At 40.2% G+C, this 22,275-nt stretch overlaps 2 protein-coding genes across 2 annotated transcripts; one reads left to right on the top strand and one right to left on the bottom strand.

Moving 5' to 3' along the window:
- Positions 1-2,324: 2,324 nt before the first annotated feature.
- Positions 2,325-13,609, top strand: LACTB (lactamase beta; the record flags this gene model as incomplete). The annotated part of the gene is made up of 6 exons (XM_082290441.1): positions 2,325-2,570; positions 3,515-3,581; positions 5,843-6,033; positions 6,376-6,721; positions 8,027-8,192; positions 10,530-13,609. 6 exons carry the CDS (start codon positions 2,325-2,327, stop codon positions 11,071-11,073), a joined length of 1,560 nt encoding a protein of 519 aa, XP_082146567.1. The 3' UTR covers positions 11,074-13,609.
- Positions 13,610-14,173: 564 nt separating this feature from the next.
- On the bottom strand, positions 14,174-18,731 carry RPS27L (ribosomal protein S27 like). Its single transcript, XM_082290477.1, has 4 exons — positions 18,656-18,731; positions 18,229-18,337; positions 15,827-15,937; positions 14,174-14,732 (listed from the first exon to the last, which is right to left on the bottom strand). The coding sequence occupies exons 1-4, from the start codon at positions 18,659-18,661 to the stop codon at positions 14,704-14,706; spliced, it is 255 nt and encodes an 84-aa protein (XP_082146603.1). The 5' UTR covers positions 18,662-18,731; the 3' UTR covers positions 14,174-14,703.
- Positions 18,732-22,275: the final 3,544 nt, after the last annotated feature.

Here is a 22,275-nt window from a genome sequence, read left to right on the forward strand (position 1 = left end):
AGCACAGCCCTGACCCATTGTGTCACACCATTCTTTAGCATCTGAATAAGGCATATCTCAGCACAAATCCAGCAAGTATAGCCTGGCAAGGACGCAGAGCAGGGGAAAAGTCAGCTGGTTTAGTGTTAAACCAACCACGTGGAGTTTTTACGACCATGCCAAAGGGGTCTCCAGATTGACTTTTCTGGCTGTGTTACATAAAGAAGATGGATTACAGGTGAGACTCTGTGCCTATACTTCTGAGTCACTGATGGACAAGAATAGCAGAAAAACATTGTCTTTTTTGTTAAATTAGAATTGGATCAGCCTCATTTTCTATTGCTATCAGTGGAAAAAGAGTAGAAAATCCTCAAAACACTGTAAGCCTGATACCTCAACTCAAAGTTAGCAAACCCAGCAGTTTAAAGGAAGATAAAACAGATGACAGCAGGCCAAGTTGTGCTACTGGACTTAGCACAAAGCTCTCCATTAAGGCAACCAGATTAAAATGGCAAGCTCTGTTTCTGGCCCATTCAAAAGTGTGATGTCAAAGAGCGTTTGTGTGAGCAGGTTAATGTAAGAATGCAGAGAATCCTGCTGCAAAAAGCTTCCAGAGACAGTCTAACACAGTGAAAATGAGTTACAAAAAAGTAAATATATCATCTTGCACCAGTTGGGTATGAAGTTGTACTGTGATAAGCAATGGAGTTTTATTGGGAAACTACTAATGAGCAATAAATGCCTGCAGTGAAAAGGGTAACATCTGGTCTGCAGTTGATTTCACACATGAAAGCTATTTGGCCTGACTTTCTGTCAAATCCTGCAATTTTTGAGATCATTGGACATGAAGAAGATTGAAATCCCTAGGTTAGCATCTCAAAACAGTAAGCCATACTTGTAAGCAGAAGTGGGGAGTCTGTCCTTTTAGAACTCTGCATATGCCAGCTGTGCCATCCACACTGCTCCAGGCTGAAACCTGACACTATAGCCAGTGCTGGAAGATTCAGCTTTTGTAAGTAATTCCTGACAAACCTAGATCAAATGTACTCATCTTGCAGTTAAAAGGTTTTATCTGGGTGTTACCCTAGCTTGCTGTACTTCTGCCCTGCCATATGTTTAACAGCAGGCTTTTTTCATTTGATTCTGCAAACATTTGCTGGGGAGTGCAGCGTTAAGAAATTATTTTGTGGCTTGAAGTATTCTTCACCTTCTCTATCTTTTTCGTATACATCAGTGCAATGAAAGTGTTGGTTAAAACCAGGTTATTTTGTCAGAGCCACATTGGTGCTGGTAGGAGTTACAAACTCCATCAGGAAGAAGAGTGAGTGGTGCTGAGCCTGCTGGGGGCTCTGGGCATTCCAGTTACCCAGCAGAGAGGCATTATGCTTCAAAAACCTTTATTTTCAAAGAGTAAGACTTTGGGGACAATTCACAGGGATTTGGCTCATTTTGCCAAATACCACCTGTAACTGCACACGGACACAGCTGGTGGCTTTTAGTGGTTAACTAAAGGAGCCAGCTCTAAGTCCCCTGTACTTGGCACTGGTGAGGTCACCTCTCAAGTGCTGTGTCCAGTTCATGTGACCCTTCATGACGAGGACACTGAGGTGCTGCAGTGGGTCCAGAGAAGGACAATGGAGGTGGGGAAGGGTCTGGAGCACAAGTCTGATGAGGAACAGGTGAGGGAGCTGGGGGTGTTTAGCCTGGAGAAAAGGAGCTTTCTAGGGAGACCTTATTGCCTTCTAGAACTCCCTACACCAAGAGGGTGTAGTCAGATGGGGGTCGGGATTTGTTCCCACGCAACAAGTTACAGGATGAGAGGACATAGTCTTAAGCTACGCCAGGGGAGGTTTAGGATGGACACTAGGAGGAATTTCTTCACTGAAAGGGTGGCATAGGAGTGGGCTGACCAGGAAGGTGTGGGAGTCACCGACCCTGGAGGTGTTCAGGGAAAGACTGGACGTTGCACTTGGTGCCATGGTTTGGTTGATAAGGTGGTGTTCGGTCACAGGCTGGACTCGCTGATCTCAGAGGTCTTTTCCAACCTAATTGTTCCCGTGATTCTGTTCATCGCCCTGGCCGGCCAGTCGTGCCGAGTCCCGGGGAGGCGGCCCGAGTGCCGGGTGTCCCGCTCACGGAGCGAGCCCGTTTGCAGCCCGCGACGAAGGCGGCCGAGCTGCGCTGCCCTGCGCAGCCCTGCCCTGCGCTGCCCGCTGCGGGCCCTGCCGGACCCCATCCCGCCGCCGCGGCCGCGCTGCTCCGTGAGGCGGCGGCGCTCGATGCGCTCGGGGCTCGGCCCGGCGAGGCGGTGCCTGTGGCCCGGCGGTGCCATGTCCGCCCCGGCCATGTCGGGCCTGGCGCGGGCCCTGCGGCGGGCGGCGGCTCCCGGGCGGGTCCCCGCGCCCCGCAGAGGGGGCGGCGGGGCCGGGGCGCGGCCCTGGGGCTGGGGGCTGGCGCTGGGGCTGGCGCTGGGGGTCCGGGCGGCGCCGGCGGGAGGCGAGTCTGAGAGCGGGCGGGAGGAAAAGCCGCCGCTCCCGCGGGGCTTCGGCGCGGCCGTGGAGAGGAGCAGGGACCTGGTGCGGAGGATCAAGGTGCTGAGCGGGGGGACCGCTGGAGGCTGCCGGAGCTGGCGCGGCTTAGGCCAGCATGATACAGGGGTCTGTGGAAGTGTGGCACAGTATGGGGTATCTGAGAACAAGGTGGGTCATAAAGGCTGTAGGAAGGAGAGGTAAGAGACATACGAGGAGCAGCCGAGGGCACTTTTTTCAGCCTGGAGGAGGGGAGACCTCACTGCGGGCTCCAGCTTTCTCATTAGGGGAAGCGCAGGGGCAGGGACTCTGCTCTCTGTGACGAGCGAATGCCAGGAAATTATGTCTGGAGACGTTTAGGTGGATATTAGGAGAAGTTTTTTACTTAGAGGGTGGTCAGGCACTGAACAGGCTCCCCAGGGAAGTGGTCACGGCTCCAAGCCTGGCAGAGCTCAAGGAGCGTTTGGGCAACGCTCTCAGGCACAGGGTGGGATTCTTGGAGTTCTCCTGTGCAGGGCCAGGAGTTGGCCTCGATGATCCTTGGGGTTTCTTCCGACTCAGGCTATTGATATTTTGTGATTCTGTTTAAAAAACACGTTGCAGTTAGTTTGAAAATGCAGCTGAAGCTTCTATGAAATCTTGCCTGCCACTAGGTGATGCAGTTTGCCGGTTGCATATTAACTCGGTCGTGTTTTGTTTCTTTTGAATGTCCTGTTCAATTTAGTTAAATCCTGTTAATTTAGTTGCATTATTAAAGCAAAAATATTACATTGCTATTCTTGTTAGGTATGTTTTTCCCAATGGCTGAGTTAAAATGTCAGCTTTGCAAAAGCAGTTTGTACTAGTTCAGCCAAACGGGTACATAACAAAATTTCAACTATAATTAGACAACAATACACAGGTTTATTTGTAGTTTTTTTGTAGCTTTTGCAGTTCAAGGGTTTGGGAGGAGGTGTTTGTTAACTGTAAAGATCCTTCTAAATGTGTTCTGTCTGTTTTTTTGGCAGGATGAAGCAGGAATCCCAGGTATATTAGTTGGAGTTTCTGTAGATGGAAAGGAAGTCTGGTCAGAAGGTTAGTATGTAGGAGTAGTAGTTGTGCATGCTGTCAAGCACTGATGAACATTTGAAAAAGGAACAATTCAGACAAGCTAATCAGACTGGGATTTCATCTATGTTCCATCTCCGGACAGTAGCCAGAAACAGGTGCCTGGGGAGTATCAAATAACACCTTCCTTGGTAAACTTCAGTCATTTCCCGGAAGTAATAATTTGTTAAGTTCCAGAATATGCTAGTATGTCTCAACAGTTAGATTGGAGAAGCTTTCTTCCATTAATTTTTCAGATTAGCCTTTGAATGTACTCTGGGCATAGAGCGGTACAGTGGTCTGGTAGCACTGTATGTAGCAGGTAAAGAACTGTTCTCCCCACAGGAACTTCCTTAATAGTCAAAGGAATAATGGCTCACATTTGGTGACCTGTCTCCTGTTTGTGGGCAGAGGTGTCGTTTTACTGGGAAGGTACTGGGATTTGATAGGTGCTATCCTTTCAGAAATTGCAATGGATTTTTCTGGTTACACAGTTTAGTTTTAAGTAGAGTCTGTTAGTACTTCTCCTGTCATGTAGACATTTGATGTTGAAAAAAAACATCAAAATCTGTATCTGTTCTCAGAAATATTTTCATGAGATTCAAAAAATCCAGTGTGTTTTGGGTTTTTTGGACAATGAAAATGGTAGTAGTAAATGGCAACATCTTTCATTTATGTTTTATAGAATTTGAAGAAAAAAAATCTTAGTAAGTAAGATTGTAATTTTCTTTCGATAGTCTGCTGTTGCATTAATTTTTACATATGTATAAAGCTGATTATGGGTTTTAATTGCTCTTTCACCATGACAGAAGTGAGCTGGAGAGACTCTGATACCTTTTATAATGTGGCCTAAAAAGAAAATTGTGCTAAAACTTCATCACAGACTTTCTCAAATCAGATAGCTTTTTCTGGTCTCAAATTATCTAGCAATGAAAAAGGAAGTTTTTATAGGACTTCTGCAGAATCCCCTCCTTGACAAGCAGGAGAGTGCCTGAAGGATCAAGTGCCAGTGGTTTATCAGCAGGACTGCCAGATCCACTACATGTGGGAGCATAAGCCATGGCAGAGCTTTCTGCTCCCTGCTGCACATGGATATAGAGAACAACAGGGCCTTGATAAGGCACCTGGGAGTGGTAGCATTGCTCTAGCAGAGTTCTGGGTTGTTTGGGTCTCATCTTCCCTTCTTCATGGGGGGCAAAATAGGAACAGGTGTAAGTTGCATGTATTCAGTGACCACAGTACTAAAGCTGCTTTCTTGCTGATGGGAACAGGTGTGAGGTTTGGAAGGTTTTCACTGGGGGAACAGCATCTGCATTCACAAGCACCATGCACTTGAGTAGCATCTAAGTAAGAGAAAGGGTCTTGGGCAACTGGCATGTCATCTGTTTTATTTCCTGTATTTTGTCAGGTTTGGGGGTTTTTTGCCTGAGCAGTCCATTGTTAGACTGCAGTTTTATATATACAGAGGTGCGTGCGTTGCTTGCAGGCCTTTCTTATACTGAAAACTGCAAATATGTCATTGCTGCATTTTCTTGCTTTTATGCTGCAACATCACCTGCACTTTCTTCAAACCTGGCTCAAACTGAGGAGTAGTTTGGCAGCTTGATAATGCCTTATTAATTTGAGTTATTGCTACCAGACTTGTGGGTTGGTTACATAGGAAAAGACTGTTACAGAGACTGTTAAAGCTGCATTTTAATTGAAGTCTTGCTGATTGATGTTGAAACATTGTGTGTAACACCTCTGTTTTGTGAAACCTTACAGATCAGGTAATTGCTATGAATTTGTGAGTGATTTCCTCTCTCAATTTCTGTATTGATAAAATAAGACCCTTTACTGCTTCAGCCATTAATTCAGAACAATAAAAGGAGTGTTTATGACTGTTGGTCAGTTTTTTTATAGTCTAGATTTTGGTCTCTTCGGGTTTTCTACACTGAATATTTGACCTCAGGAGTATAAATTTTGGCTTAATCTTCAATCTCATTTATCATTATGTTTGCTGTAGTCTTAATCAGCAACTTGGGATGCCATTGGCTAATCCAGTGGGCTCTGATTAACTGCTACTACTACAGTATGTAGTATGTTATTAACTGAATTGAAGCAGAGGCTGGGATAGTCCAATACTTCATATCCCAGTTTAGCTGGAGGAAAAATATTTTAAAGGGCCAGTAAATCTAATTTATTGCAAATAATTAATTCAGCATGTCTCTGTGCAAAGTACTTACCAGAGTGCTTTTATTTCCTTGAAGGCTTGGGCTATGCTGACGTAGAGAACCGCGTGGTGTGTAAGCCAGAGACCATCATGCGCATCGCCAGTATCAGCAAGTGTCTGACAATGATGGCTGTTGCTAAATTGTGGGAAGAGGGGAAACTGGATTTAGATGCTCCAGTGCAGAAATATGTCCCTGAATTTCCAGAAAAAGTCTACGAGGGTGAAAAGGTATGTAGTTTTTTATTGGTAAGAGTTTTTTTGAATTTTTGTTACTGTCACTACGTAGCTATTTGTGTACAGGTGCCTGATCTGGACCTATTCCTATAAAACACTCAAAATAATTTAGACAAGTACTGATGTTTCCTGGTCAAAAAAAGCAAATTTGGATCTTCAGTTTTATGTTGAGTGTGTAGTGTCTGCATATATACTTTTTTTTTTAGCTGCATTTAATATGTGATATTTAAAAGATCTTACACCTTTGTCTCTTCTTTGTCATGGTGAATTTTACTTTTTTGGTGATTTAGTGTTCGTCTTTTAATGAAGAGAGCTCACATTATCCTGTCTACCTAGGTCACTATTACCACAAGACTGCTAGTTTCACACTTGAGTGGGATTCGTCACTATGAAAAAGATATTACAAAAGTAAAAGAAGAAAAGGAAAAGGCAAACAGAGCACTTAAGCTAACAAAATCCCATCAGGATAAAGAACAAAAAGAAAAAGAAGGTAAAGGGATGGAAAAAACTGATTGTGTCAAACAGAAGAAAGAACATGATGGTGAGACACAAAGCCGAAATTCAAAGCCTGGCAGGAAAGACAAGGAGTTTGAACAGGAAGAGTACTATTTGAAGGAAAAATTTGAAAGTGTGATTGAATCACTGAAGATATTTAAAAATGATCCTTTGTTCTTTAAACCAGGTGAGTTTCTATTAATGTAGACCAAAATGTGTTCTTCTGGTGAGAATTTTGTTTCAAGTAGTTTGACAATAAAGAGGATAGTAGAGTCCAGTAAAGAGTGTTTGTGTGAGGGTTTTGGTTTGTTCTGTTTCCCTTCCCTTTTTTTTTCTTCATGTGCCCCATTAAAAGCTCAGCAGAGAAGCACTTGGTCTGTTCTGCACAAACCATCTGGTCATGTAATATATATGTATAAGACTTTTCTCCCAGGAGCAGTAAGTGCTCTGAAACATACTAGTTACTGGATTTATAAATGCTAAAGCAGAATATAATTCTGGTAAGAAATTTGTATCTACAAAGTATTTTGTAAGCAGATACCAACTTGCTGTAGTCATGTTCTGGGCCTTCTAGATAAGAGCCAGAAATAAAAAAATTGACTGAGGCACTAAATCAGACCTAAAAAAAAAAAGTCTACAGAAAAAACATACAATCACAGAATTACTGAAGTAATTTATTTTTGGGATTATTTAAATTAAGTTTAGAGAGGACTTTGAGGAACTTCAGGTGTAAGTTTTAGATGAGTTAGGTTAAGGTAAATGATATACATTGCTGATAAACAATAATGTGCATTTAAGGGGAGAGGGATAGGAAGAGGGAGAAGTTAAACACTGTCTTGGAGAGCTCTAGGAACCACTTCAAGTAAGAGATCTGTCTCAACTGTAGGCACTTCAGCAGCTGCTCAATATGTAGATGTTTCATAGAAGGCATTAGCACAAGGATGAGATTTTTAAAAAATGAAACTTTGTTTTGTAAATAAATTCTATTGTCTTAAATTATATGCATGTTTGTGTTCATATAATCTTTTGGGATATTCTGGAACTGGAAACACTGTGCTAAAAGTGATGAATACCGTTGAAAAATGTGAGTACTGCTGTTGTCTTCCCTTCTCCAGGGTATAGACACACAAACAGGTCACAGTAGCTGAGCGTCTTTTAAGCACTAAAACACAAGTCTTGTATGGCTTATGTCAGCTTTCCAAATCCAGACATCCTTGTGAGACCTGGTGTGGTAAATCTTGTGGAAAGGATGTTAAATGTCAGCGTTGATATCTTGGCATGAAACCTGACTGTGCATACAGATCCCTGGAAGGTTTTAGTGCTGTTCTCATAGCAGGATCTGTGTCTTCTGCAGTACAGAATTTCCTAGGCCTAGGATGAACAATGGTTGATTATTCATTGCTATATGCAGTTTTATTTGCAGATATGATTCTATTTAAGCATCATGCACCTAATGTGTGTTTTTTTCCCTTTCTCATTGTGTTTCTTCAAGGTAGTCAGTTCTTGTACTCAACGTATGGCTTTACTCTCTTAAGTGCTGTTGTGGAAAGAGCTTCAGGACAAAAATTTACAGACTATATGCTGAAAATGTTTCATGATTTGGATATGCTGTCAACTGTCCTAGATGACAATGAAGCAATGATATATAACAGAGCAAGGTAAACAAGGGTGGAACTCTTAATTTTTCCACAACAATTGTTGCCCTTTCTATATTAATTAAGTCAGCTGAATTAAGAATGTGTGATTTTTTTTTTTCCCAGGCATTTGAATGAAGTGTTGTATGTTACCTCAACATTAGTCATGTAGCTGGTTGCAATGCCATGGTATTGGTTCTGTAATTAGCACGTAAAATAACAGAATAAGAAATAAGTATTTTCCATTCTAAGTTTGAATATGGGGGGTGAGGGGAGTAATAAGGGTGACTTTGAAGTTTACATTTACTTTGGGTACAAGTAAGCACGTAAATGCAAATAAAGTAAAACAAGGAGTATTAGGAGATTATATTGGAATGTATAGTTACCTTGGTTTGCTTAATATACTGGCATTTAAAGAGTTCCATGGAATTGTAATAGTCTCACAATAACACGAGGTTTTCATAAATCAAATTGCAGTATGAATCTTGGCCAGAATTAAAATTCTGTTTAACACAGAACATCCTTTACCAATTGATTTTTAAAAATAATTTAACATAGAAAAGAAAAAAGAACACCCCCCTCCCCCAAAACTCCTACAAAAACAAAACAAGACACCCACACAACAACAAACCCAGAAAAATTTATGTAACTGGATAATCCATTCCAATACAGTGGATCAGGCTAGGGTTTCTTGTCTGGCTCTCTCTTATTTTATTGACCTTCCTGTCTCGGCTTTGCAATTGGTTATTGACTCCCCTGTTAAATTTTGGTGTGGGACAAGAATTCTGTTGAATGACAAAGCAGGTTGTAGTAAAAGTCTCATGAAAATGACACTCAGACCTTTTAAAAAAAGTGTGGCTTCTAAAATGCTCTCAAAGAATGATGAACATGTTGAATCTGAGGTTTATAGTACATACAAGTGTATATTGAAAGTGTGTGTGTGCACAGCTTTACTGCTCTATTCTAAGATGCTTTGTGCTGGTGTTTAGTTTGCTTGCAAAATTTCAGACGCTCTCTGGGTATAGACTCAGAGGCTCATCTGGATGATAGTGATGTTCTCATAAGTTATCATAAGTTGTAAGTTACCTTGTACAGTCAAGGCTTTTTAAAATGTGTGTATGTTCATCCTTTTATAAACTGAAATATGGGAGGGATCAAAGAATTGGAACAGGTGCTGTTCTGGGAGTCTTTTTATAGGTACTTACTGTTAAGCAAAACTGAGATGCTGATTGATGCTGAAACTGTGGGTTTGCTTCCACAAATTGGAGCTTGGTGCCTCAAAATAGAATGTATTGATGTGTTGAGGTTTGTTTAATGGTTTGGTTATACTATATTTACCTAATAGGAGAATGCTTAAAAATCCATGTTCTAGATATTTAGAGGTATAAGTCAATGTCTTTGTAACAGGCTTTTTCCGTGATCAAAAAACTCATTATGGGGATAATAATACACAAGATAGTAAATATAATAATAACAAGATACTAAATCACTGTCAGAGTTGATGATAGTCTTGCATCCTGGACCATTCATCATTCTTCCTTTGTTTCAACCTCTGACTTTCAGTGTTATAAGTTACTCAGAAGCCTGCTAAAAAGCTTTCCAATACAGGCACAATCTAGGTAGGGCTTTTCCTTTTCGTAATTCTCCAAGTAGTACATGGACCTTATTTGGTCTAAAGACCAAAGGTTGAAATTCCTTGGGTTATATATTTATTCAACAGTCCTTTCCATATGTTGTATGAAATTAATCAAGTCATGATTGGATTGTTTCTTTCAAAAGCATAATTTGTTCTGCACTTCTGTTGTATTTTTCCTGATAGTTTGTTCTGCAATTCTGGTTGGCAGTTTCTAATTTGTGTTATGCAAGACTTTAATGCTCTTTGCTTTGTTGTAGAGTATGGCAACCATAATGGGGCAGTGGGGGGAAATCAGCCATAAATGGAAACTACTGTCTCAGAGCAGTCACCTAAGCCTTAGTTGTAGGATTCCTTGTTCTTTAAAACACTTAGTATCTAGTACAGGGATTTTAAAAAAATCAGTGTTGGCTGATCTATTTATTTCTGCCACATCTCTTATTTGTATACGGTCTTTATTCTTAGTATATCCTAAGATGCAGCAGGATTAGTACTTTTATTGAAGTTAAGCTTCTAACCTAAGAAATCACCTTAATTTTTGTTTTTCTCTCTGAATTCCTTGTTGCTTTTTCTGCAATAAATATATTTTAAAAACATATTTTAAAAACCCTCCAAATGTTAGTGAGAACAAGCTAATACATGCTCAATTTGCTCTTTTAAGGTAGGGCAGCTTAAAACAGTTGTGCACAGGATATGAGAATGACAAGTTGAATTTTCTTGAATTTTAGGTGTTACGTTTACAACAAAAAGGGACGGCTGGTAAATGCACCATATGTGGACAACTCTTACAAGTGGGCTGGTGGTGGCTTTTTGTCATCAGTAGGTGACCTCCTGAAATTTGGAAATGCCTTGTTGTACAGTTATCAAGCCGGACAATTTAAAACCAGGAATGACCAACTTCTTCCAGGGTACCTCAAGCCAGGCACAGTTGCAATGATGTGGACCCCAGTGCCAAAAACAGAAGTGTCGTGGGACAGGGATGGTAAATATGCCATGGCTTGGGCTGTGGTAGAGAAAAACCAACAGTATGGCTGCTGCAGACAGCAGAGACTTTACGCATCTCACACCGGGGGGGCCGTGGGGGCCAGCAGTGTCCTCCTCATTCTGCCTGAAGAGCTGGACCCTGAAGCTCTTGGGACTTGGCCAGTGGCACCCCCAAGAGGGGTAATTGTCACTATTATCTGTAATATGCAATCGGTTTCCCTCAACAGCACTGCCTTAAAGATTGCAAGGGAATTCGATAAAGAAAAACGGGCACAGTATACAGACTAAAAGAGATGTACGTGACTCAACTCACTGAACTGAAAAACAAAGGGAAAAGGGTGTAATTGGACTTCAGTATCACTAAGAATATGGGAAGAAAAAGCATAAGAAACTCACTTAACCTCTGCTAGTGGTGCTAAACTTATGTCTAACTGGAATTCATCTCTCAGGGAAATTCCTAACTTACAGAAAATGAGAATGTAACAGTCAAAGTTGACTTTCTGTAGTACCTGTGTAAATTATCATTATATTAGCAGGTTATTTTTCTCAACTAGTGAAACACTTGACAAAGATTTTAAAAAAATAGCTTTTTTTTGCACTAAGAAGTACAAATTATCTACCGTGAATGTTAAACTTTAGAAAGATTTCACATCTCAGTTTGAACACACAAATATGTTGCTTGTTATTGTCACAGTTCCAGTCTGCCAAAACTGTTCAGTATTACTTTTTAAAGAAAAAGTGTATCACCGTTGCTTTTTGTTTTCACATAGCACTTTCCTTACTTGCTTAAAAAAACCAACAAAATCCAAATCCTGAAGCTACCTCCAGAATGCAGAGTTATACCAGAAGCAGGCTTTTGTCAGAGCTGTGGATTAAGCATTAGAAAAGAATTAATCTAGAGCAATGTAAGTAAAAATCTTCTTGTTGTTTAGATGTTCTCCCATCCATTTTTATTGGACACAGAGAATGTGTGAAATTAGTTTACTGTGCAATGAAGGTATTATTTCTAGAGCCAGATCCACCCAAATAGCACAATGTGGCAAGCTTTCAAACTGTCTCATTGTTTTTGAGTGATACACATGCTAACTTGGTAGGCAGAAATGGCACTGTATTCTGTAGTGTCAATATGCCTTTATAAACACAAATTAGGAACTTAAATAACTCAGTACAATTTAAAGCCCATTCTTGAAGCCAGGAGTAGAAGTCTCACCAACCAAACATGGTCGTGGCAACTGTCATCTCAAAGATTTACCTCCACCTCACTTCCCCTGTGTTGCATCAGACAATTATTTCCAGGCTGAGACAAAGTAGAAGTATCTTTCAGGAAAGGTTTCAATACTTCCTTTCCTGCACTGTTTAGCAGCTCTGCTTCTCTGAATTCAAGGAGCAAGATGTTTTGGACAGCAGCTAGCAGAAGGTAGCCCTACCTGCCTCTTTCCCAAACTAATGCTTTTAGTATTATCTTCATAGTTGTTACCTGCCCTGTGATGATACAGCATGCTGCCATGTCTGTTCCCACTATGCCTATGGTAATATTTATTACCTAAGACCAAGAAACCTGGAAATTTAGTATTTTGAAGGGTCAGTGTTTCACCTACATTTTAAATTGAAGCTAGTAGGACTAGTTTAGTATACTCTTCATAATTATAACATTATTGTGCCTTAAAAATTGTTTGCTTGGGGTTTCTGGCCCACTCACCAAAACTTCACTTTTTTTATTCATTAATAATGTATTGTCTTTATCTCAAGAGTATCCAATCAGTAAACACAACAAAGAGAACCCTTCTGAATGAACTTTCATTGGTCAGGCAATAAATTATCTCCTCTTTCTCTGAAGTCTTTGGTATTGTCTGACAGTTCCAATACAGAAGTACTGGGGTTCTTCCCCCAGTCCTGAGCACCTGCTAGCTGGGGAAAAGCAGGAGTGCTAGCTTTAGGCAGGGAATGAGAATAAGAACTTCTGGTTTTGTGTTGAACACCTGAATAGAAATAGATCAAACATAATGTTTTAAATGCAGAAAATCTGAAGAGTAACACTTTTAGGATTTTTAACATATTTGTCTTGTACAATACCCTGTTTTGCAAATGGTATTTCTTGTTTTTGAAAAACATTTTGTATACTTGGGAGAAAACAAGTTTCACTCACTGTTGTGTGTGAATTTAGACAAAGGCTGAGAATGTAGAAGGTGTAGGTTTACTGTTACACTTGTTTGCATATGAGCGAACACTAACAAATGTAAATATTTGATGTATGAAAATGAGTAAGGGTAAAAACTAAGGCATTGCTAATACCACTGTATTAATGACAGTGTCTCACTCCCCATTTAGAATATGTTTAGCCACCAATTTTTTATTTGCATACCATGTTCTTTATACTTGATCTCCTGTAATAAGGCTTTTAAAAAGCCTGTGATGTCGCATGCGCAGTACTGGAGATGCTCTGATTTCATCTTCCAGTACCTGCAACAAAATGGGTCCCTGACAGTCTCTGCTATGGTATTAAATTAATCATCAGTTCTTATCTTTTAGGGTAGAGAAAGCAGAGATATGAGAGAGTAGGAATCAATCTGGCCTTAGCATATGTATTCAGGTCAAAATTAATATTGCTACTTTGTTCTAAAACCAGTGATTTGATGGGCTGGCATTTTATGTGGGAAACTGTCTGGTCAATTAAGAGCAGCTTTCATGACAGACTTAATTGTGAGTGAACCTTTGTTGTGAGTGGCACTGACATAAACCCCTATTTTTCTTAGAAGGCACGTGTATTCCATTGGTACACCTGTTTCTGTATCAAACACCTCCTTCTGCATCTGGTAATTACATGTTCGCTGTTTGAAATAACTGAAATAAAACTTACCTTGCAAATGCAACGAGTTGCAGTATCAGGTTTTTGGTTTATTTTAATGACTAGACGTATATGAGTTTTCAGAGTCATAAAAAGAATACTAGTTAATTAGAAAATCCCAACAATAATTACCTCACCAAGACACCTGATACTTTTAAAGAGATGTTGATACATAACTTGAGATATTATTTAGTAAAATAAGATATATGTAAGATTTTGTTTGAATGTTTTGTCATGGTTAAAAACAAAATCCATTTTTACCAGCAATTTAGAAAGGCATGGCTTTCAAAAACTAATTAAACCCTTTTCCTTATTGCAAGAAAGCAATTATTTAATGCCAGTATTTAATACTGACAATATGCATGGGTTTGCTGTACTGGTTTTTTAATGACTAGATACCATTCACATCTCTTAGTGTAGTTCCATGACTTACAATTTCTTATATGCCAATTGCCTTCTCTATACTGAATGCTTTCAGTGCTTTGCAAAGGATTCCTTTTTTTTTTTTTTTGGGATAGAAATCTCAGTTTAGAATACCAAGTGCAGTCTTGAGATCAAATTAGTGGGAGGAAAAATCCAGGCATTCCAGAGAAACAGCTGAACATAGGTGAGTAACTTTACATTTTTATTTATCACCATATTACCCAAGATGGGGAAAGGACTACAGCAACATTGAAAGCAAATGAGCCATTTAAGATCCTATCTAGCTTTTGCAACCCTTGCAGTTAGGGTAGTTGCAGTAATAAAATACACTAAATGTGTTCTTAAAGCAGTTTCTGTTGCTATATGCATTACGCTGCAGTAGTTTATGATTAACAAGAGCAAGGATGCAGAAGTCCAAGGTTTTTGCTGTTTAAATGCAAAATTATAAAAATAGAGCTCAGTTGTCTGCAAACTTACAGGAAAAACTTGCAGTTCAAATCATTTATTGAGAAAGAGATTCCAGCAGATTAGTCAGGAGTAGCATGTAATTTGTACAAAATCAATCATAATTACATTGTTGTTGTAACAGGCGTTTTTAAACTGGTAAGGCTTTCAGGAGCACAGATCCAAAAAATCACATGCTGAACCATTCAGTGTTGCTTTCTTCTAAATGAACAGCCTGCAAAGAAATCACATGAATAGAGATATGAATAGTCTAGATACTAAAATTGTTAGACTGCCTTGAAAAATTGTCCATCCAATGAAAGGAAAATTCATGGATTAAATTTAAATTTCATGTACCACAAGAGGAGAAGATTTAGCACTGTAAGTCTTCTCTAGCTCAACCTGAACAACATGGCTCTCATGCAATTCATCTTAAAATAAGACTGAGATGTACCATTTCTTTTCTTCCAGATGCCTTTTAAAATTTCAGTCTACTGTTCCATTCCTTAGTGACAAAACCCCCAAACTGAAACAGCTGCTAGGTGTGTTGTTACCATTTTCAACTGCTCAACAGCCTTACTTCAGGTATTGTCCTCACATTTACTACCCCTGTGTAGTAGCACATTATATAAGCACTGCTACGTGTAATTTCTATACATGTTCACCTTTTGCCCTTTGAACAAGAAATTAGTAAAATCTGGATTAGTTTTTACATTTTTTTAAATCCTAAAGTGTTTCCAGTGCTTTTCATATACCCCAGACACTGGGCTGCATTCAAAGATACTGGTGTTATACCAGTTATCTGTATATACCAGTTATCTGTTTATAATTATCAGTGGTTATTTATTCCCTTATAATTTATACAAAACAATTTTTTTTTTGAGCCAGAGAACTGCTTTACAGTAGGGCTGTTTAAAAACAAACAGGCAAGCCATTAGTGACTAGAAGTGGCACAGAATTACTTTAGCCTGGCAAAAGTACCCTACTCCTTTCATGGTGCTTTTTAACGCTCTAAACATAGTGCGGAGTTAAACAGCAGTATTCATCATATAAGCTGAAGGAAATGACAAGTCACCTAAAATAAAGTGTGTTTGATGACAATGTAGGTGCTTAGCTGCCTGGCATATCTGTATAGCCATTTAAAAACAAAGAATCTGAAGAAAAATTCACAATTCTGGGCCCATTAACAATGTTTCTACTAGCCAACTCTAAGCAATTTGCAAAGTAAGTGTTCCAGTATCAGTTTCCAAAACCAAAGCTAAACTATTTGCAGGTTATAAAATGCCTTTATGTAAGTGGGATATTTAGGTTGTGTAACATTGCCCTTACCTTCTGTGAGCCTGGCTTTGCCCCCAGTTGGCTGACACAGGACAGTTGAGCACCCTACACACAGGACTACTGTCTGAGCATGGCTGAAGACAGTGGTGATCTTGTAGCACCCTGAAAAACAGCATTATGAACCTTTCCACTGGGTATTTCTAGCGTCATTTTTTTATGTGTTAATTGAATCAGGTACTCTAACTACCCTTGTCCAAAAATACATCTGTATCTCATTACACAACACACCAAACCAAATGAAGCAAATAGTTGTGTTCCAAAGTGCTTGTCTTTATTTAAATGCGTAGGAAAGCAAGTTAGGTAACTGAAACTGGTATGACCCCTATACAAATATCAACACAGCCTGCTGGCTGACAAGCCCTAATTTGCTTATCACATCTCCTGCAAAGAAGTTGAGCAGCTCTAGATTAGCCTTCTCTGCTGAACAGAAGAACCCATGCAGCTGGAGAAATATTTAACTTGTAACAGTAGAACACTGCTGTTGACAACGCCTGGCAGCTCGGAGTATAAATACTGCTGTTCCAATCTATGTTTGCTTTCTGTTTAATAATTGGTACATGTAAGGCCTGTGCTTGGTTGCATTCTATAAAGCTAACATAATATTTAAATGCAAAGACTGGCACAGAATAACTTCACTAATTCCTTATGCAATGCTTTTGTCTACAACTTATAAATTCTACAACTTAAGAAAGAATTAAATCACTCATACATGGCTTAAAAATGGAATTTTCACTGCTTTTCAATTTCTTCCCCTGAAAAGTATTTTTAATTAGCCAAGAGGTATTTTTGGAGGGAGAAAACCTGTAAAGGGTTTAATCTGGATGTGGATATACAAAATAAATAGGCAAAGGTGAGCAGAGATTACATTTTCAGCACATGTAGATCAAAAAGCTAAGATAGAACATATGTTGCGAGGAGGGTCCTCTGACAAAAGGACTGCTTGGTAGGGAGAAGTACTATTAGACAGAACAACAGATCTCTGCTTTGTTTAAATTACAAAGAGTAAGTGTACAAATCTTTGTGAAAAACTGCTAACAGCTAAAATTTAATCACAGCAAATGTTGTATTCCCCCTGTTGAATGTGAACTTCCATGTTGATGAGTTTTTAACGTTTGTGGGTTTGGCAGGGAGCTGAGCCCAATCCAATTCAGTAATGAGGCAGGAACTTCCAATACCACTGACCCAGGGACACATAAGGCCATCTGCTGTTTTCAATGCCTTGTGCATAGGATTCTATCATTGAAGCTCTCCTGCTCTGCTCGATATATCCCTCAAACACAAAAAACAATTAACCCAACAAAAATGAAGATAACCAATGACCTATGGGCCTATGTTGACACTAACTGTATCACAGTGTATGCACTCATGTATACTGCTTTGCAGAAAGTGTAAGAAAAAACCAAAAAACCACTAGAGGCTTAGCCTTCAACTATGTTTAAAAGTTTACTTTCAAGCTGTTTAAATTAATTTACATCACTTTTAGATGGAATACAATGTCTCAGAGCTTTTAGAAAACTAGGCTACTAAGATAGAATAAGATAGTAAGAAAACCTGAGTACATCAACAGTTCCCTGCTTCTAGTGAGGAAAATCACTATTGTAAGCAAGTCTATGTGTTTTCTTACTGCTATAATCTTCTTAGGCTACAGCAGTTTCTAGGAAGTTGCCACACTGGGCAATATGGATGTAACTGCTGAACAAAGAAGCTGTTCACTGGTAGAGCACATTCCTGTAATGGTGCTAGAAAATCCCAGGATTTACTTTATAAAAGAGAAGTTGATTATACAGATGTCTCTGAGCCAAAGTAATGAAGATCTGTGAAAAGTGGACATAGGCAACATCTTATTACCCCTTGTATATGAGCTAGACGGCAGCTTAGTTCTTAACAGCAATATGCAAAAAAGGCAGTTGTTTATGTTTTACTTTCTGTGCATATGTGCAGGATACCTGCATATATCCTTGTCAAAAGTTTTTCCAGCTGCTCTTCCAGAACTAACTTACAAAAGGAGGAAAACAATGTTGGCTTCTGTTTGAAACTTGTGCTATGGATGCTTTAAGGCCTGCATTTAATCTCACTTTTTATACGTGCAAATCTGGGGGGATGGGTTTTTCCCTACTTGCAAGGGTTTTATAAAGGAAAAATCCCAACTAAAGAAGGTCTCATGCCATAACCTCCAGAAAAGAAAAGGCTGATTGTTTGCATTAACTTTTTCCAAAGACTGAAACACTTCTATTGTTAAAAAACGGAAAGCAATATACAGACCCTTTTCTCTACAGAATAGATAAATGAAACTCAGATAAAAAAAGAAATAATAATCAACCGTTATATGAAGATGAACAGTATACAAAATTAGTTTGTTCCTTCCGTAACATATGAACAATTAAAATATTTACCTGGACATTTTACATCCATGAAGTAGGAGTTTGGGCTCTGCACAAGACGTTTCTTTTTGTGCTTTCTCTTCTCATCCTCTAAGGAGGGATGCACTAGGTCTTTGGCCAGCTAGGTGGGACAAGAGGAAAAGCGCACTGCGCGTTACGCGGCCACATGGGAGCCGGGCTGGCGCCCCGGAGCTGTCCCGAGCGCGGCCGCAGCAGGGCCGGGGGGCCGGGCCCCGCCGGGGCCTTCGCGGCCGCCTGCGGGTCCCGGCGGCTTCCGGGGGCCGGGGACAGCGGGGAGCCCGAGCGGCCGCAGCGGCGGCCGGAGAGCGGGGACAGTCGCGTCCGCTCCGCTCCGTTACCCCCCCGCCCCCCAAGGTCCCCGCGGTGCCCGAGGACAGGCGGCACCGGGCACGGGGGTGAAGGGCTGTAAACAACTCACAGGCATGTCCGCCGCCGGGCCGCCCCTTCTGCGCGCTCCCGCCCGGCGCAGAGCCGGAGCCGCGCCTGTGCTGCGTGTCGGGGGCGGGACCGTGCACGCTGCAAAACAGTTGCACATGTGCCTCCAACACGCCTATACGTGACGCTGGCCTTTTCAGGCTATAAATGCCGTTTAGAAGTGCATCGACTTCACACTAGATGCTGACTAAATCATCACTCACGTGGCACAGAATCACAGAATTGTTAGGGTTGGAAGGCACCTCTGGAGGTCATCCAGTCCAAACCCCCTTCCAAGGCAGGGTCAGCTAGAGCAGTGACACAGGAACGTGTCCAGGTGGGTTTGGAATGTCTCCAAGAGAGGGAGGCTCCACAATCTCCCTGGGCAGCTGTTCCCGTGCTCTGCCACCTTACACACAAGTTCTTCCTCATGCTGAGGTGAAACTTTTTGTGGTTTAGTTTATGGTTATTGCTCCTCATCCCATCACTGGGCACCACTGAAAAAGGTCTGGCACAATCCTCTTGGCACTCGCCTTGAAGACAGTTATATGCATTAGATCCCCTCTCAGTCTTCTCTAGTCTAAACTGGCCCAGCTCCCACTGTCTCTCCTCATAAGAGAGATGCTCTAGACCGCTCGTCATCTTTGTGGGCCTCTACAGGACCCTCTCCCTGTCTTTCTTGTTCTGAGGATCCCAGAACTGAACATATGTATGTTGTTTTACACTAAATGATACATTGCATGAAGCTGTACCTGTGAGCATATTCTTTTGCAGTTTCCCGTCCCAGTCAAAAAGAAAAAGGCAGAATAATTTCTGTTAGTTATAATTCATATACTTAAATCAATTTAGACAACTTACGAGACACAAAAATATTGCAGATAGTGGAAATTTTTTAAAAAATCACTAATTTTTTTTAGTAAGAGACTGAATATTTTTTCCCATAAGTCAGTAATCACAAATGTAGTCTGTAAAATCACATGTATTTATCCTGGAACACTTTAAAAGTGCAGTTCAATAGAAATCCTCCTGGTGGCACAATAGACCTTACAAAAATCACTTGATATGAAGGCTTCCCAAACGTCCAAAGGGAACATGCCTTTCTAAGAGGGAACTGATGCATTTAGCAAGGATTATTTGAAAAGTTTGCCATGAGCACAAGTGAGGATATAATTTCATAGAAGCATACCTTTCTGACAACAATATTCTCAAAGCTGGGCTTGGTCCCTCCAGTGCTGACACTGTAACAACTTTCAAAATACTTTCCACCTCAAACTCTTCCATTATTCTGCCAGAATAACCCCATGTGTTGTAGTGCTCCAAGCCATTATATTGTTTTTCCTCTTCTCACTGTCACAGCCTTGTAACACTGTAATGCTGTGTTAGCACTTTTTCCTTATGCGGTGTTGTGGTGATGACACACAGATAGAGGTATTTTGGAAGTAATTCTTGTATCATGGGGAATTTAATAGGAAGGGCTCTGACTCATACTTTCCTCTGCATGCTGTCCTGTGAAGCTAAGAACATAAACCAGTTACCAGCACAGAGTCAGTTCTTGGGTCTTAGCTGTTCCTACTACCTTCCCATCCTTTTCAAATGCATGTTATTTATCTGCAAGCAGAATGGAAAGTGGATAATCTCTTAAGGCTTTTAATTCAGCATTTGAAGGAGAATTATGTTTTCCTTTGTTAAATAAAATACCTTCACCATGTATAAAGCACCACCTGCAATAAAATAGCCCTTCTTCACCTCTTCCTCCTAGCTTTCCCTTAGATGTCTTTCCTGCAAAGAGCCTCGGTGGCTGAGGAAGACTTTAAAGTCACATTAAAAATTGGCTTCATTGGAAGGAGGGGCACACAGGATGATCTGAAAACAGGATGTGTTTTGGACACATTCCTCTGGTTCTCTATTTTGGTTTTGCTTGGAGATTCATTTCCTTTTTGTAACTGCTTGTAGTTCAGTGACCTGCTGTATGAGTCAATTCTAATGCATTACCTTTAATCTTACAATTGAAGCTTTTTTTGAAGTGCACTCTTTAGAAAATGGAAATGCAGTGCTGAGTTTAAGTGTCAGTTAGCAAGGAGACAAATGCTGCTGTCTGCTGTCTGTGGCTTGGCCTACTGAGACACAGATAGATTCAGGTCTAAGAGAACAACTTCCTCTTTCCAGCCTTCTCCCAGCAAGCAAGGACTTTGATCTCATTTTAGAGAAAAGATCAAGAAACTTTATCTGTCATAGAATGACAACAGAAAAATTCCAAAAGCTGATCTGGAAATGTTTAAAAACAACATAATGACAGTTGGGTTTTTCCTGCATTGCGAGTATCAGTCTCTTGTGTTTGAAAGCTGAATCTGTGTCTCTGAGGACATGCATTGTGGGTGGGTTCCTGCTGGGCTGGGACAGCCTGCAAGCCCTCACTGTGATGAGCACCTGCTGTCCCTGGTACTGCTTCGTTCTGCTCCATTTGTGGCCTTCTGCACCTAAATTTGGGTGGCTCCTTAGGATCTGCTTTGTCATTGTGAGAAAAATGGCTTTTAGGAGGTTTTACTACAGAACGTTGTATAAACTGCCTGTGGTCACTGAAGAAGTGTGTAGTGACTGATTAAAAAAAAAAACAAATTCACCCTACTAATGCTTGTAGTAGTTGTCTAGAATACTAAAATGGGGATGGGTGTCTCTGTAATACTATCGTTAAGACCATTTAGATTTCTTTTCACTAACCACCTCGAAGCTGCACTCAAAAGAAGTAGGTTCACTTCAAGTGGTATGTTTGATCCAGAATGTGACCTGTCTGTGGTTTTGCCTGTACTTCAGAATTAAGAGTTATAATTTTAATTGATTGTAAACTAATGGTGTAAACTGTGGCATGTAATAATTTGGTTTAAATATACTTATGCTCAGACAGTTTAGATTAGCAGTGGAAACTGAAGAAAGTCCACTTTTAGTGCTATTGTAATAGCAAACTTTGAAATTAATGGATTTTACAGGTAAGAATCTTACAGTGTTTTTTCTTCCTGGAATTGAACTGTATGTACTTTGTGTAATTTCTTTTCCCAATAATGACTTGATTTAACTTCTTCTATATAAAGTTCTGATATATACATTGGAAAATTCGTACATTTAGATCACTACAGTAGAGTACTGTTCTTTGTAAATTAAACCAATGCATTGATCTTAAAACTACAAGTTAAAAGCAGGACATATCAACCTATCAAATGCAGTAAGACAAAGTGTAGAATGAGCACAGAAGTATCTACCTTCAGTCAAAGATTTATTTACTGGAAACAGGGAATAAGTGACTTTTTTTAAAGGAGTGTCACATGATGGTCATCAACAGTAATGAATTCCAGAGGCACCTGCCAAAGTCAGAGTTGTTAGAGATATGCATCAAAAATATTATTATATTGGCTAGCAGAGTTCAAAAGCTAAGGGGCAAAGCTCATGTTAATGACTTGTGGTTAGGTGGCATTCAGGGCAGGACTACCTCATAAGATTCTTGTTTGTAGGACTTGGACCTGTTGATTCCAGTTAGTGCCAAAATAACAGGCTCTTAATTCTACCAACATGTTTTAAACTCTATTGTTTTTTTAAACCTTATACTTAAGCAATTAAGATGCAGAATTTTCT

The sequence above is a fragment of the Coloeus monedula genome (genome assembly GCF_965178545.1).
Source record: "Coloeus monedula genome assembly, chromosome: 14".
Classification (NCBI taxonomy): Eukaryota; Metazoa; Chordata; class Aves; order Passeriformes; family Corvidae; genus Coloeus; species Coloeus monedula.

What these genes read in the sequence shown, in the direction of transcription:
- RPS27L (XM_082290477.1), bottom strand. An exon ending in CATGGATGTAAAATGTCCAG is followed by an intron (nt 15,938 to 18,228) that starts GTAAATATTTTA and finishes GCTGTTTTTCAG; the next exon opens with GGTGCTACAAGATCACCACT. An exon ending in CAAAGCCAGGCTCACAGAAG is followed by an intron (nt 14,733 to 15,826) that starts GTAAGGGCAATG and finishes ATTTCTTTGCAG; the next exon opens with GCTGTTCATTTAGAAGAAAG.